This window comes from Schistocerca serialis, chromosome 11 (assembly GCF_023864345.2).
Source record: "Schistocerca serialis cubense isolate TAMUIC-IGC-003099 chromosome 11, iqSchSeri2.2, whole genome shotgun sequence".
Lineage (NCBI taxonomy): Eukaryota > Metazoa > Arthropoda > Insecta > Orthoptera > Acrididae > Schistocerca > Schistocerca serialis.
The window spans coordinates 85699416-85717372 of NC_064648.1; the positions used below are offsets into that span (position 1 = coordinate 85699416).

The 17957-nt window shown below is 41.8% G+C and overlaps 1 protein-coding gene across 2 annotated transcripts in view; it reads right to left on the reverse strand.

Annotated features, from left to right (window-relative positions):
- Positions 1–17957, reverse strand: part of LOC126427296 (zinc finger protein ZFP2-like) — a 276401-nt gene that overhangs the window by 37587 nt on the left and 220857 nt on the right. The window contains exon 9 of one of the 2 annotated variants that reach the window (XM_050089594.1): positions 3059–3918. The exons of the other annotated variant lie outside the window; for it this stretch is intronic. Coding sequence (XP_049945551.1) covers positions 3837–3918 — 82 coding nt within the window. The 3' untranslated portion in view covers positions 3059–3836. Of the gene's footprint in view, positions 1–3058; positions 3919–17957 lie in introns of those variants that run through there. 2 annotated transcript variants of the gene reach the window in all.

The window sequence follows — 17957 nt, forward strand, 5'->3', positions numbered from 1 at the left end:
CTTTCTCCCAACCCATTTCCTCCTATTTTTCGTTCTCTTCATTTTCCTACTATCGAATTCCAGTAACCTATTGCAATTAAACTTTTGCTAGATAGCATATAAACTTATACTACTGTATTGACTGTTAGCTGTGGGTCTCTCTTGGCTGTGATAATGCGTTTACTGTGTGTCTTTCTAATCATGCTTGATTGTAGTCAAGACAGATTGACTTCTGCTCAGCGTGAAAGTAAATCCAATGACATTCATCTAAATACAGAAGAATATATTACGTAATCTTCACAATAGGTTTATTGTTATGATGAACACAGTATAGTAGTGGTACAAGGTACCCTCCGCCATGCATCACATGGTAGCTTGCAGAGTACGTATCTAGATACAGACTGTGGAACGCTTTCCAGTCAGCATAGACCAGTAATGAAACTGACATCCTAGAGCTGTATTGTCAGCACTATCCAATGGAATTATTGAGAAAATGTGGTGAAGTAATGCTTAACAGTAAACTGCTCACACCTTGTAGCAAAGAGTTCCAATGGGGAAATTCTCTACAGTAAAAAAGGGCACTGTTGCTGAAAGTGAAAACTTTTATATTTCCATTTACAATGTTTCTCTGTGCTACTTTCTTCCATTGTAAGTTCATATTTCTTACATATTTTCAAAATACATCTGGGGTACTATTGATTACTTCTCAATCCACTGCAGAAAAACAATAAATGATAAGTTTGTGTTTTACATTAATACGTCGGTTCAGCTGCCTATCTACAATGTAAGAGAGACTACAATTTATCGGTTTAGAAGGTCAGGCCTAAATCACCAGAATTATTGTACAAGAACCTCTAAAAATGATCAGTATAAAACATAAATATAAGCAATAAAAATATAATAATGTGCTTACTTCCGTTGTTTGATATATTTCTTAAGAAGATACGGTTACATCAGCGTCTACAGATAAAATACACTATAATGGAGTGGCATATGTTGTCCAAGAGTACTGACAGCATCACAATAACAGCTGTATGCATGCATGGCGTGTGTCCCTTCCCGAAACGCACATCCCACAGACAAAAACAGAACTCGAAGATTGCATACTATGGTGTAAACTTTTCATTTTTAATAGCGAGTTTGCGAACTGTTAAAATTAAAATGTATATTTAGATCAAAACCTAGCGTTAAAATAACACAGAAGGGAATATTGCTACAAAATACATGACATGTATTCGCATTTTCGAATATGGACAACCATCAGCTGTATAATAGGATGACGCCAATGAAAATTTGTACTAGGCTGGGACTAGAACCCGAATTTCCCGCCTATTGCGAGCAGTCGCCCTACCATCACGCAATCCAAGCATGACTCATGGCTAGATCCAAACTTCCATATGTCGTCGACCATGCATCAACAACCTGCACTTGTACATTCATTATGCATATTCGTCTACAGGAAAGATATTCACTGCATTGCCTGTTTCTCTGGACATGCTTGCATGTCCAAAGGAACTCTGCATCGTACTTCTAAAAACACAGGCACTGCGGAACTGTATTGCTATACAAGGTTGTATGAAATAATTAAAGTCTGCTGTCTATTTCGCTACGTAACAGTATAACTCAGTTACTAATATTGGAGTAATTTTACGTTACTGATAAATTATATTCAGTTAGTAACTGATTAACATGTAATTTTCATACAAAATCATTCATTCATTGTGTGGAGCTGAGAGGATCGTCAAGGTATTTGAGTGTTTTAGATGTGTAAACTGTCTTGTTTAGTAAAATACAGTATAAGTGAGGGTAATACATTGACGATCTCTTGCACATTGATTTCGTGAAATCAATAATTATGACAGATGGAAAAGTAACTTTGTTCCATTGTTAACTTAGACATCACTTTAAAGACATCTAAAGATAGTAATCATTATCTATCAGCAACACTTAAGTCGACTAACATATCATACCTCTCCAGAGTGCAATTGGCCCATCACTTTTATAGTGACACACTCAACACACTTTACTGACTTGCGATCAAACAAACAACTCAAGAAATATTTCCAGCTTCTTCTCGTCTTTCTAATGCTGTAGTTAATGATTTGTGAAATACAAATGGAATACTCCTTTGGCAAAAATGTCATGGTTCCGCTAGGTGCAAAGTAACACAACCGTCTGGCTTATAGCCAAGATCAGATTCCATGTTACAGAAATGTACCTCAGCTCAAAGCACTGTCAGAGAAACCTCTCACCACTACATAAAATCTGAAAACAAATACCTAAGTACCATGGTATACAATTAGTGTTCCCAAGTCAAAATTGATATAATCATTCATAAGCTTTGGCTTCAGACTATCTTTAAAATGGTATAATTATACGTTGAAATGCTACTCATTAACATTTAGCTTAAAATTAATTTCAAGTACAAATAATGTATATTTTGTGATAATATGCTCCAATGCTCGCTGCAAATAGCTACTTGTAACCTCTGAATGTTGACTGGGAAACCTAAAAGTTGCAATCAAAACTCTTAAAAATATTTTAACCTTGCCAAATTACTGGTTGGCAAAAATCTGTCATCAGTCTTATCTTACTAGACAACCTAAATCATATTAATAACTGAATACTCTGTACAGAATAGTTAATGAAATGTTCCACTAATATTTTCGTCATGCTTATTAATTACAGTCTCTTATAGAAGCATTTGCAGCAGACTCAATTTCAAAACTTCATCTTACATACATATACGATAATATTAACCAATCTCTGAATTATTTTCAACAAGAAAAGTTTAAATACGGTAAAAATCTATTTATTTTAGTCAAACAATGGGGAAAACCCATGTTTCTGTGTCCTTTCCTTGTTATCACAAATTTTACATTTGTGTACAAATATTATGGACTGTTCAAAACGCTTTAACGAGTGCACTGCCCATACAAAGTGAAATTATATAAATAATCAGTTGGTTGACACTTTAAATAATTAATCATGAAATCTTGACAAATGTGTAATGTAGACTACCTCATTGCAACAAACTTTGGGAAGGAACATTATCCATCAGTCTCAAGACGAAATATGTCAATGAAAAAAGATCAGTAACCGATTAATATGATTGAAGGCATGTAATTACAGTAGTTGCGGTAATGGTGGTGTTCACCATGTATTCACTTGAGTGTAAAAACATTCATGTTCCATTTAATAAGATTATGCTGAGACATAAGTTAATCTCTTCATGGCGATGGCAGACATGCGTACTGACAGCTCTTGGATTGAGGATGAGGCAGACATGTGGCTTCTACTTGTCTCTAGTATTGTGCTTTCAATTTGGTATAGCAGATACCTTTTCTCAGGTAACTGAAGACCGTCGTTTCACATGAAAGGGAAAAAAAAGTGTGCTAGCATTTCTTCGAATCACCCACTACTCAGGTTATTAAAGTTATTTTAAATTACTATACAAAATTAAGTGTTGTCTGCAGATGTATTCGCCTGCATAGGTACATAATAGTGGAATGACAATATGACAACTAGTAACATATGCGAAAATTGTCATAAACCTGACAATAAGACGATATAATGACGGTACCCAGACCACTACATGAAAATTTAGGCTTACCAGTGAGAGATCACACTGGTTTATTACAATCGAAAAGTACAATGTCTCATCATGCATATAGTCATGTAACTTTTCTCGTTCTAGGTGTATTTGTGCCTCTGTCCATTAAACAGAAATAATGTTGTGGCAAGCAAGAGATGTTGGACATAACTTCCTTCTAATAAATGGTAGTGAACAGATAAGTCTTCCTGTCTGCCACTGGATCACATTGTGCAAATTTAAACTCATACCTCGGAGGCAATTACTAGACATCATCTGGTAGTTGCTGCTGTTTACTGCTAGCAAGTAGCAACTCCAACTTTCCAGTAGAAATCAGTAGCAACGACCTGAGAAAGAAAAACAAACTGACAGAGAAAAATTTGCAACACCAAGCGATAATTAATGTAGAGTAGTGAAATCTCGGGAATACATTCGTCTAGGTAACACATTCAACTGATTGACACTGCAAGATCACAGGTTAAAGTAAGTGTCAGATAAGTTACTGCAGATGTAAAACACTACACGCTAATAGCCAGTGTCACTGCCAGAACGTTGTATGCAAGGATACAGAAGTGTATGCATTGTGTTGTACAGGTACCAGATGTCGGTTTTTGGGATGGAGTTCCATGCCTGTTACATATGGTTGGTCAATATTTGGATAGTAAAGGCTGTCCAATGGTGACCCATATGTGCTCGATTGGAGACATATGGTGATCAAGCAGGCCGACACAACACGTCGACACTCTGTAGAGCATGTTTGGTTACAACAGGTATATATGGGCGAGCGTTTTCATGTTGGAAAACATCCCCTGAAGTGCTGTTCGTGAATGGCATCACAGTAAATCGAATCATCAGATGGACGCACATCTATCAACTTTCGTTTATGTCGCACAACTCCGTTCTGGTGTTGCGACCAGTTTTCCATCAGTGTAATTGTCTTGAAGGTATACTATGCAATTTACATAGTCTGATGAGGTGGCAGACCTGACAACCTTGTATTCAACAGATTTATTTGGATAGGCTCAAGAGTAACATTCTGTGCCAAAATGTTGGATAAATAAAGGAAAGTATTGTGAATGTAAAGAAGAGGCACCAGCACACACTAGAAGCTTATATATATTTTAAGGAATTGGACCAAAATGCAATCTAATCCCAGCAGTTCTGTGTGCTGTGATAGTGGAAGTTTTGAAATAGGCAGTGAGCCATTCACATGTACCTGTTAAGTATGAAGATATTGGTTTGACAATGATATCAATCATCTCTCACAGCTCAGTTGATAGTGGTTGAAAATGAAGTTGAATCCTTCAGTATAAAAGTTCAAAATGTGCTATTAGGCTGCAAAAATTTCTGTATCATGACTAAGATGCAGTGAAAGAATGAAAGAATATCTTGAATTTTTCCTAAAAAGAGAAATTCAGTATTTCACACCTTATGGTATAAATTTTCAAATAAATGAACAGCCAATCATGTGAAGGGTGCGATTTTTTTTTTTTTGCAATAAAAATACAGCCATGTTAATGTCTTGAAAGCATGTTAACATTTGTGAAAACTGTAATAGCTGGATGTGTGACATAGATAACTAAATATTAGAGTATAAGTAGAATATTATGTGAACAGTAAGTGATTTGAACATCTGAGAAATGATATTCACAGATATGTAACAGTGATTGCTCACTCCTTTTATTATAACACTAAGTCATCCCAAAACGTTAAATTATAATGCCTATGCAATTACAGGCCTAACCATTTGGAAGCAATGCAGTCGATACCTAAGTATAGCTGTGAGATGGACAGTTCATCCACAGCCGAAAAGGGCAGTTTCGTTTCCTACTTACAATGTTGGTGAAAACTAGTGCTAATCACTATGAGTCTGAAATGTTAGAAGAGCTCGCTGTTTGCCAAAACTGAAAGGAACAAGAGTAATTATTAGAAAACATTATGATCACCATCCCACTGGGACAGTTCCACAAAATAACTAATTACTTATGCCAGCAGTGGTATGCATAATTAATAAAGATATGGTTGCTTCTGATTACGTAACTGCAGTCAACAGCTTATGGTCTTGTAGTTAGTGTTACTGACTTCTGATCATGAGGCTGTGAGCTCAGTTTCTGGCTGGGCTGAGGATTTTATTTGCTTGAGACTGGATTTGTGTCCTTGTCATCATCTCTTCATGACTGATGCACAAGTAGCCAAAGTAATGTTAAATCAAAAGACATGCACCAAGTGGCTGAACATCCCAGCCAGCAGCCAGTAGACAAGTGGCATAAATCAGCCAAGCGTCCTATGATTTCCCCAGCTGCACAGGTTCCATCACTGTCACATCCCTTTTCATCAAGAGCTACATGGAAACGATTATGAAACTCGTGTGACCTTCTGTGCATGGACATTAAGCGTGGCTTCATCACGACACAAGGTTTGTGATACATCTGGAATACCCTGTCTTACCTACCAATGCCAGGAAAACCGCCGAAACAAGCACTATTGGTCTGTCAGCAATCCCTGTTGGTTTTGATGGGTGGAACATCAGCATCCATGTAGTGTAAACATATGGTGTGACATAGTGAACGATCAGCTCATAGACAGAAAACAGAACATGCACAAGCATTGCAGTCTCCTAACAGACCATCTTCTATGCATGCTAGAAGACGTTCCTCAGCAGACTAAGAGGTACCTGTGGTGCCAATATGATGGCTGTGCAGCCCATAGTGTTCGAAGCACTACAGTATGTCTACACAAATTGTTTCCAAATCGTTGGATTGGACGCAAAGGATCTGTACCTTGGCTGGCCCATTCCGCAGATTTTAAGCTTGTAGGCTTTTTTTCTGTAGGGAAAGCTGAACTATGTTGTATATAAGGACATTCCAACTACACCTTATGATATGCAACAATGTATTTCTCCAGCCGGTTCATACATTGCTGAAATGCTAGCAAGTGTGCAGCAGTGGTTCCATGCCATACAAGAACCGCTTATTGCTGCGGCCAGTGATCATTTTGAATGCAACGTTGTTCTTTAGTGTGTGCTATCGCAGGTATTGTATAAGTGTCAGTGTGGTTCAGAATGGTTCAAATGGCTCGGAGCAGTATGGGACTTAACATCTATGGTCATCAGTCTCCTAGAACTTAGAACTACTTAAACCTAACTAACCTAAGGACATCACACACATCCATGCCCGAGGCAGGATTCGAACTTGCGACCGTAGTAGTCGCGCGGCTCCGGACTGAGCGCCTAGAACCGCTAGACCACCGCGGCCGGCTAGTGTCAGTGTGGATACGTTTCAAAATATGACATTCAACATAACTGGTGTACGCACTTTTGTTGTTCTTTAGTGTGTGCTACCACAGGTATTGCACAAGTGTTGGTGTGTGAACTGTGGTGTCACCGCCAGACACCACACTTGCTAGGTGGTAGCTTTAAATCGGCCGCGGTCCATTAGTACATGTCGGACCCGCGTGTCGCCACTGTCAGTGATGGCAGACCGAGCGCCACCACACGGTAGGTCTCGAGAGACATACTAGCACTCGCCCCAGTTGTACGGACGACTTTGCTAGCGACTACACGGACGAAGCATCGCTCATTGGCCGAGCAGCTAGTTAGCATAGCCTTCAGCTAAGTCAATGGCTACGACCTAGCAAGGCGCCATTAGCATTACATTGCATTTATCTAGAGAGAGTCTCACTTGTATCATCAAGAACGCTGTATACAAATGATGGATTAAAGTTAAGTATTCCAGCAGCTACGTACTTTTCTTTATAGCATTCATTACGTATCCTGTTTCAGATCTAACGCCCGCCTGCGGGAGTTAGCGCGTGCATCTTGGCCGCCTCTTTCATTTAGTGTGCGTAGTGTTGGCAAGTCTGCCGACACTGCATGAACTTTTTCAAAATATGATGTCTCGGAAACGACTTGCACTAGAATTTTGCAACGAACGCAGCTGACAGTCTAATTTACCCTAATTTTAGTTTGTTAATGTAAATAGGCATTGTTCCATTTAAGAAAGTGTATGTTTGCACAAAAAGTACATTTTCTGAGTATTATTACAGTCTGTTGGTTGTGTAACAATACGAGCCCCTTGCAACTGTGAAAACTACGCAAATAGCACTTTACACTTCCACAACATTTGCAGCACAAATTTTACATTATTCACCCTGTATAGACAATCATGCTTGTACTGATTCGTGTCTTTTATCGTACAATGTATCAGTTTCATTTTAAGTGCTTATAAAATACACTTATGTACCGCCATATACTAAATAAGTACATAAATTTATAATACTTCCTTACCATCTCAGTCACTTACAACACATTCACTTGCATAACATCTGTCACAACTTAAGTCCTAGTACTGCATAGGTCCACCTTATTTTATAACTCTTGCTTATTACAGCACTGGTGTCACCATATTCACTTTACTACTCCAAACATTCATTAGCCTTTCTCAGAACAATTTTAACTTCCTCCCTTCCCGTGACTGACCAGTAATTGCAGAGATATACACAGCCCTTCCAGCTATAACACCACATCTGTTCCACACCAAATAAAGTCTCAAACCCTTCCTCTTACTAGCTACCTGCAGTACCACCATCTTCTCAAAATTGGAAATTTGTGGCAACCACGAATGGGACCAAATTGATGAGGTCATCAGTCCCTAGGTTTACACACTACTTAATCGAACTTTAAGTAACTTACGCTGAGGACAATATACACATACACCCATGCCCGAGGGAGGACTCGAATCTCCAACGAGGTGAGCTGCGCAAACCGTGGCAAGATGCCCTAGACTGCGTGGCTACCTCACGGCGCCCATCTTCTCATTGCAGCATTCAGTTGCTCATACCTCTCCCACACGTATCCTTCTTAAATAATATTCCGTCCTGCACCTTCTAAATACAGATTCATTACCTATAATTACTAGACGCTCTCAACATCATCATCATGTCAGAAAATTTGACTTTATCAACATCACCACTGAACAAAAGCATAAAAGGTCACTTTTTTGAAACCGCGCCGTTCTCCACCATTACGACGAAGACGTGTAAAATTTGGTCGAAGGTGTCTCGACCCTTCCTCTGTAATGTTCTAAAAGCGTGGTGCCCTGTGATGTCACCTTCAAGCTCGGTGACGCTTCAAAACAGCAATGTGTCGACATATGCAATGAAAGTCCTGAGCTCTGAAGTTCATGTGAGGTGTGCAGTGGATTATAAATTTCACATTAGCACCAAATTTCACCACAATTCTGCCAAACGCCGACGCGGACGTGTCACACTATGGGAAGGTAGTCACCTCCTCCACCTGCTTACTCACATCTCACCCCTTCACTTGATGCCTCTGAGATGGAAGTCATACTAGCGATGCCTGGCTTTGAAGTCATGTTGTTTTGTTATGGATGACAGAGGAAAAGATATCACACACATACGCTCAGATTCGACACGAAAAGGCCTCAGCAAGTGGCATACATGGTGTCAATGAAAGTACCACTTCCCTTGCGCCGTTCATTTTCAAAATTTCACGGTCGAAAATGACAGTTTACAATGTGATGTGCAATACAGCGAGGTTCTTGACAACCTTCTACACTGCCGATACCCTATGTCCAACATAAGTAATTTTTAGCTGTCTTGAACATGTACATTGGTATTTTTGTGTACAATTACTTATTTCCTTGTGGTATAATTAGGGCTATTTATTAATATGTGCGCTTGTAAATCAGATATTAGTTGATGACTATACATCCGGGAGACAATAAATAACCTCCAGAGGTTGGTGATGGAAATTGGAGCGGATTATATTTGAAAGTTTAGTTCAACAGTGCGAAGATTTTCCGTTGCAGGTTCCAAAGATCTCTCTAATTTCCTCAGGTTTTCGGTGTTATTCCCAAGTCCACCTTCATCCATTTCAGTTCCTTTTGCCACTGTATTTTTGTGACATATTTTTCTTACAGTTTCGAATGATGCTTTAAATCTTTATTGTCCTGGCTGTCGGTCCTGTCATCCAGCTCTCTGTTAGGGTTTTTAATAGGAAACAATATGTCATGTGCTACAAACACTGCATTTTAAATGGTTCAAATGGCTCTGAGCACTATGGGACTCAACTTCTGAGGTCATCAGTCCCCTACAACTTAGAACTACTTAAATCTAACTAACCTAAGGACATCACACACATCCATGCCCGAAGCAGGATTCGAACCAGCGACCGTAGCAGTCGCGCGGTTCCAGACTGTAGGGCCTAGAACCGCTCGACCACCCCGGCTGGCTGTGCAATTTGCGCTCATTAGTGTAACTAGCACTTTTCTAGTTCTGTGTAGTTATCTCATTTCAATCAGATATTCAGAAGACTCCCCATGTTTTAACACTGAATAAATTTTCTCTCTCCTGGACTGCTGATCTTAGTGGTCCTGTTGATACATCATTGCCAGAACGAACCTAACTTGAACTTGATGGAATCGAACAAATCATCTCACCTAGCAGTGAAGATTCTGTTGGTAATGAGACCTCCTTAGAGGGGAGGAAGGATGATATCACCTTATGATACTGTCTCTTCTCATGTAGAACTATGCGTACAGGCAGTTGCCCTCACATCTTCAGCAAAGAGCTACAGATTACTGCTCACCCTGTCTGTTCTCTATGTATTAGAATATAAAAGAGTTGTCCTGTCACTCTTCCTGGGCCACGCCTGACAATATCCCTATTTCTGATGACGGTTCAATCCCGCGTCTGGCCATCCTGATTTAGGTTTTCCGTGATTTCCCTAAATCACTCCAGGCAAATGCCCGGATGGTTCCACTGAAAGGGCACGGCCGACTTCCTTCCCCATCCTTCCCTAATCCGATGAGACCGATGGCCACGCTGTCTGGTCTCCTTCCCCAAACAAACCAACCAACCAACCTATTTCTGATGAACTCTCGGCATCAAGGAGAACATTGTGAATTCTATTATAATACATGAGAAGTCTTTGAGTCATTCACGTATCTGTGAACCTAAACAGTATGCTCCATCCTTCATTAACAGTCTGCAGCGAGGCACTGTGTCACACACTTTCCGGAAATTTAGGGATACGGAATCTGCCTGTTGCCCTTCATCCATGGTTCATAGGATTCATGTGAAAAAATAGCAAGATGCGTTTCACACGAGTGATCCTTTCCAAGTCCGTGTTGATTTATGGACAGAAGCTTTTCCCTTTCACTGTATTCGAACTCGGAATATGTTCAAGAATTCTGCAGCAAAACAAAGTTAAGGATTGCAATCTGTAATTTTGCGGGATTCTTATTTTACCCTTATTATGTACAGGAGTCACCTGCGCATTTTTCAGTCGCTTGGGACTTCATGTTGGACGAGAGTTTCGCGATAATGCAAAATAATAAGAGGTCATGGCATAAATCGTTTCGTGGAAAAAATTGTCCAAAATAAGTAGCAGCGAAGAAGATTATTTCATTTTGGTTCACTGGCAGTGCTAACGCTGATTCTCAACATTGATGATGATCGAAAAGTACTTATGTTGTTGAGCCAGATTAATAAGTAGACTTTATCAGCATTGTAAACAAATTTAGTGGGCAGATTTGGCTATAATATTGTGAGTTATTTCAATAACACAGTGAGATATTTATAGCATTAAGAAATAGTTACAGGATTCTTCCTCAGGTATTTGTCATACAAGGATTTTGTTATACACTAATTATAACACCGTTAAAATAACACAACATTGTTCTCTGAATTTATATCACACATGAGCTGGTATTGCCTAGTAAATGCTAAACGGATTAAACTATGTTTGTTACAAATTCCCAAGGCCTAGATTATGGTGGTGTCATATGACAAACGTGTTTCGTTGTGAATTGGGTATCATACATCTCTTTCGCTCAGTATATGATGTGTACTCTAACTTAGCATGAAACCCTTTCCAGATACGTATCACCTAGTTCACTCCTGTCATTAAGAAATCTAATATTGTGACCGTTGACTGGATCCAGTTTTTTTTTTTTTTTCACTAAGTGAAGTCTCCAGCCTAATCGTAAATTAACAATGAAAAATTGCTGAAATACGTCTCACACAGTACTTTTTGACGTATTTGATCGCTATCCAAAATAGCAAAGGGTGTTTTTTCAGCCCCGCTGTTTCGTGCCCTCCTGTGGCGTTACCATGAACTGTGGGGAGAAAAGGAAGGACGGGAGGAAAGATGTTACAACATTGACACGTACAAGAATGTAACTGCATAGGGCCGCTATAAGACCCTTCCAGTTTGCCAACAACCTCCGTGCGACCCGAGAACCTTTGTTGTTCACTTTAAAGAGACATGGCCCCTTCGACTAAAATTAAACAAAGCTCCTGAATCCGATGGAATTCTTGTCAGCTTCTTTACAGAATTTGCCATGAAGTTACCTTCGATATTAAACATAAGATACTAAACATCCCTCAAACACAAAAAAATGTGCCTCTTGTTTGAAAGAAATTACATGTCACCCCATGTACAAGAATGGTAGCAGACGTGATATACAAAACTACCATTAAATCTCATTTATTCCGTATTCTTCCTTCATGATATTAATCCTAGAACCATCATAATGTATTGCATTTTACAATGATTTCTGTAATCGATTTTTACGTCTTGAACATTTTGATAAATTCTGATGAGCTGTGAAGTGTCAGAAGATCAGTAGCGTTTTCAGATGGTTAAATGTAAAATAAAATTTGCTTACGTTCATACAACTGTGAATACTTTAAGTAGCTGTTCTTTTAAATGAAACTTCCTTTAATCAATCTGCACAATTGTCTATACTTATACATGTATCAATGACCTCTAGGATAGCTCTGCATCCTATAAGTACTGACTGAACCATCCACTGCAGTTTTGACTCATATTATTTTTACATTGTCATGACTTGTTACAGTGCAGCAGAGTAAGAGGTATATCCTATTAATATTTTTTCTGTCTCCAGAATGACATTTTCACTCGGCAGTGGAATATACGCTGATATGAAATTTCGTGGCAGATTAAAACTGTGTGCCAGACCGAGACTTGTATTTGAGAACTTTGCATATCACGGGCAAGTGCTGTACCATCTGAGCTACACGAGCACGATTCACGACCCATCCTCACTGCTTTAATTCCGCCAGTACCTCATCTCATATCTTCCAAACTTCACAGAAGTTCCGGCACACAGTTTTAATTTGCCAGGAAGTTTCATATCAGCACACACCCCACTGCAGAGTGAAAATTTCATTCTGGAAACATCCCCCAGGCTGTGGCGAAACCATGTCTCTGCAATATGCTTTCTTCCAGGAGTGCTCGTTCTGCAAGGTATGCAGGAGAGCTTGTGTGAAGTTTGGAAGGTAGGAGACAGACTGCTAGCGGAATTAAAGCTGTGAAGATGGGTCGCGAATCGTGCTTGAGTAGCTCTGCTGGTAGGGCACTTGCTTGCGGAGAGCAAAGGACTTGAGTACGAGTCTCGGTCCGGTACACAGTTTTAATCTGCCAGGAAGTTTCAAATCGGCGTACACTCCACTGCAGAGTGAAAATTTCATTCTGCAAACATCCTCCAGGCTGTGGCTAAGTCATGTCTCTGCAATATCATTTCTTCCAGGAGTGCTAGTTCTGCAGGGTACACTCCTGGAAATGGAAAAAAGAACACATTGACACCGGTGTGTCAGACCCACCATACTTGCTCCGGACACTGCGAGAGGGCTGTACAAGCAATGATCACACGCACGGCACAGCGGACACACCAGGAACCGCGGTGTTGGCCGTCGAATGGCGCTAGCTGCGCAGCATTTGTGCACCGCCGCCGTCAGTGTCAGCCAGTTTGCCGTGGCATACGGAGCTCCATCGCAGTCTTTAACACTGGTAGCATGCCGCGACAGCGTGGACGTGAACCGTATGTGCAGTTGACGGACTTTGAGCGAGGGCGTATAGTGGGCATGCGGGAGGCCGGGTGGACGTACCGCCGAATTGCTCAACACGTGGGGCGTGAGGTCTCCACAGTACATCGATGTTGTCGCCAGTGGTCGGCGGAAGGTGCACGTGCCCGTCGACCTGGGACCGGACCGCAGCGACGCACGGATGCACGCCAAGACCGTAGGATCGTATGCAGTGCCGTAGGGGACCGCACCGCCACTTACCAGCAAATTAGGGACACTGTTGCTCCTGGGGTATCGGCGAGGACCATTCGCAACCGTCTCCATGAAGCTGGGCTACGGTCCCGCACACCGTTAGGCCGTCTTCCGCTCACGCCCCAACATCTTGTAGCCCACCTCCAGTGGTGTCGCGACAGGCGTGAATGGAGGGACGAATGGAGACGTGTCGTCGTCAGCGATGAGAGTCGCTTCTGCCTTGGTGCCAATGATGGTCGTATGTGTGTTTGGCGCCATGCAGGTGAGCGCCACAATCAGGACTGCATACGACCGAGGCACACAGGGCCAACACCCGGCATCATGGTGTGGGGAGCGATCTCCTACACTGGCCGTACACCACTTGTGATCGTCGAGGGGACACTGAATAGTGCACGGTACATCCAAACCGTCATCGAACCCATCGTTCTACCATTCCTAGACCGGCAAGGGAACTTGCTGTTCCAACAGGACAATGCACGTCCGCATGTATCCCGTGCCACCCAACGTGCTCTAGAAGGTGTAAGTCAACTACCCTGGCCAGCAAGATCTCCGGATCTGTCCCTAATTGAGCATGTTTGGGACTGGATGAAGCGTCGTCTCACGCGGTCTGCACGTCCAGCACGAACGCTGGTCCAACTGAGGCGCCAGGTGGAAATGGCATGGCAAGCCGTTCCACAGGACTACATCCAGCATCTCTACGATCGTCTCCATGGGAGAATAGCAGCCTGCATTGCTGCGAAAGGTGGATATACACTGTACTAGTGCCGACATTGTGCATGCTCTGTTGCCTGTGTCTATGTGCCTGTGGTTCTGTCAGTGTGATCATGTGATGTATCTGACCCCAGGAATGTGTCAATAAAGTTTCCTCTTCCTGGGACAATGAATTCACGGTGTTCTTATTTCAATTTCCAGGAGTGTATGTAGGAGAGCTTCTGTGATGTTTGGAAGGTATGAGACGAGATATGGGAGGAATTAAGGTTACGGGACCTGTCGTGAGTCGTGCTTGCGTAGCTCAGAAAGTAGTGCACGTGCCCGCAAACGGCAAAGGTCCCGAGGTCGAGACTCGGTGCGGCACACAGTTTCAATCTGCCAAGAACTTTCATTTTTTTTCTTTGTTTTTAATCTCTTATTGTAGTAGATATATACATTTTTTATTCCTTTATAGATTCCGAAGCTGGTCGTCGAATAGCCAAAACGAGTAAGCATATTCAAAGAACTTTGACATCAAAACAATTAAAAAAGAATTATGAACATTAATGTTAAGAACAAAATAGAACACCTTGAACGACTAGACGTAGAACGTTCACGCCCACAGGACAGGTACATAAGTCTTTTCTGCAGGAATGATTAGCATCTGAACAATGACAGTCCACAGGTCCAAGATCAACATCGATATTATGCCCCCAACACCACCCACTGGTAAAATGTACCTTTGGCTCACGTAGTTGCTATAAAACGAAGGTAATCGATCTGTATGACATGAGCAGACATGCAGGATACATTGATATGTATCCATGAATGCACCATCAAATCACTGAGCTTGAAAGATGGCTCATTATTGGCATGAGAGAATGTGTTGTATCCATCTGGGAAATTGCTGCTTCTGTGGGACGACGTGTTTCAGCAATTCAATGGGTGTGCACAGTGTGGTCCACGGAAGGCCATACAGCACAAGAAGATGCTTTAGGTCAGACCACCCAGACCACGCCTAAAGAAGATCGACATCTCATCTTTATGGCATTACAGGACAGATCTGCTCCCTCCTCAGCTCTGGTGCAACCGTGGAACACATCATACACTATCAAGAACGACAGTCCGTCGCCGTTTCTTATGGCATGGGCTATGTGCACACCGTGCACTTCTCCACCTAGCTTTGACGAATGTGCAAAAACATGCTAGACAGCAATGGTGTATTTAATGACGTCACTCTGAACAGGAGTGGCATCAGATAATGTTTGTTTGAAACTGATGGCCGCATTTTGGTTGGCGACTAATACAGAGAGTGATATTATGTGCCTGCATCTGCACAGGACTCACAGCACCAACTCAAGGACTTATGGTGTGGGGTGCTATTGTGTACAACCAAAATCACAGCTGGTGCTTGATCAGGGTACTGTGACCAGTGTGACCTACTCGAGTGACATCCTGTGACCTGTAGCTATACCCTTTTTGCGCAACATCCCAGAACCATTTTTCCACAAGACAATGCATGACCACATGTTGATGCACAAACATGTGCCTTGTTGGTGTCACAGAAAGTCCTTTTACCTTGGGCCGTCGGATCATTAGACTTGTCGCCAATATAAAATATGTAGGATATGGTGAAATGACAGGTGCAGCACTGTGACCCAGTGCCAACAATCATATGCAAACTTTCGAGCCAGGTGAATGCAACATGGAGGTTTATACCACAGGATGAAATCACGCATGATGCAAGTTATGAGGACCCCTGGCAGATCCTGTATCTGCTAGGTGACAAGACACATACTGAACTGAGGTGACTGAAATGCTAACCATTTCTTCAAAACATACTAATGTGCATGTACTGTGGAGATGAACACCCTATTCGAGCCAGACACAGTGTTCCGTTTTTTTTTTCGACCATGAGTGTGTATTGATATTACTACCCATCTTAATTATTTTTCACGGTATGTGCATTTCATTGCCACCTGGCAGGGTAGCCAAGAGCACTAATGTGCTGTTTCCTGGACTCAGGTAGGCGCACCAGCCCCAGATAGAATCCGGCTGGCGGATTACTGACGAGGGCTGGTATGCCAGCCAGCCTGGATGTGGCTTTTAGACGATTTTCCAAATCCTGCTAGGTGAATACTGTGCTGGTTCCCACGTTCCACCTCAGTTACACGTCTCACAGACATTTGAACATGTTTGCACTATTTCATGGCTAACACTACACGCACACAGCTGGGGTACACTACTTACGTCCCAGGAGGGTTTGGATGGCAGCACGAAGGACATCTAGCCACCCTCTGCAAGTAACACTGCCAAATCCATAACAACAATGGCCGACCCCGCGATAGCGCAGGACAAGGCCCAAAGAAAGAAAGGGCATTTGATTTCCCTTATTTTCACTAACATCATTCGTGTTGCTCTTTTTACTCTATGGCAACAGTCCATAAACCATAAGTCCTAAAATGGCACAGGAAGTTATAACAAAATTTCATTAAACGCCCATATATCGGTGAAAAAATGCTACTTACTTGCCAAAACGATGTCATCATACTCTATACTCTGACATTAGTTTATGAAAATGAATTATTACTGTCACTACTAATTAACTCATTAATGTTGTTTTCACTGTTAACAACACTTCCATATGTGACAATATCATCACCAGCATTTTCATTAACTGAACTCATCTTGCCTGACTGGCAATAGCAGTTACTTATAAAACATCCTTTAATAAGCTTGTAAGTATAACTTACGTTAATCACTGCAAAAATCATTCGCCATTTCTACTAACCTGGCTACACCCCCGGTAGTTGCCAGTAGTCTGCCTACTGCTACTGTCCACAGTCAAAGTCACGCACGCTGTCTGCCAAGAGCCGCCATTGCCACCAAGCTGTCACAGCGTCACGGCGATTTGATTTGTCAGCTGGATCACCATTAGCCGACGGTAACACTCCTCTGCTGTCGCCAATCTCAAAGCTGTCTGCACCATCCAATGATCACGTTGTCTTCATTTCCCCAGCTTCACTTGTAGTTTTCACACCATCATCAGATTAACAATGTGTCAATAAACATTCATTCGCACAGTTCCTACTCTTCTGGCCATTAAAATTGCTACACGACGAATATGAGGTGCTACAGACGCGAAATTTAACCGGCAGGAAGAAGATGTTGTGATGTGCAAATGATTAGCTTTTCCGAGCATTCACACAAGGTTGGCGCCAGTGGTGACACCTACAACATGCTGACATGGGGAAAGTTTCCAACCGATTTCTCATACACAAACAGCAGTTGATAGGCGTTGCCTGGTGAAACGTTGTTGTGATGCCTCGCGTAAGGATGAGAAATGCGTACCATCACGTTTCCGACTTTGAGAAAGGTCGGATTGTAGCATTGCGGTTTATCGTATCGCGACATTGCTGCTCGCGTTGGTCGAGATCCAATGATTGTTGGCAGAATATGGAATTGGTGGGGTCAGCAGGGTAGTACGGAACACCATGCTCGATCCCAACGGCCTCGTATCACTAGCAGTCGAGATGACAGGCATCTTATCCGCATGGCCGTAACAGATCGTGCAGCCACGTCTCGATCCCTGAGT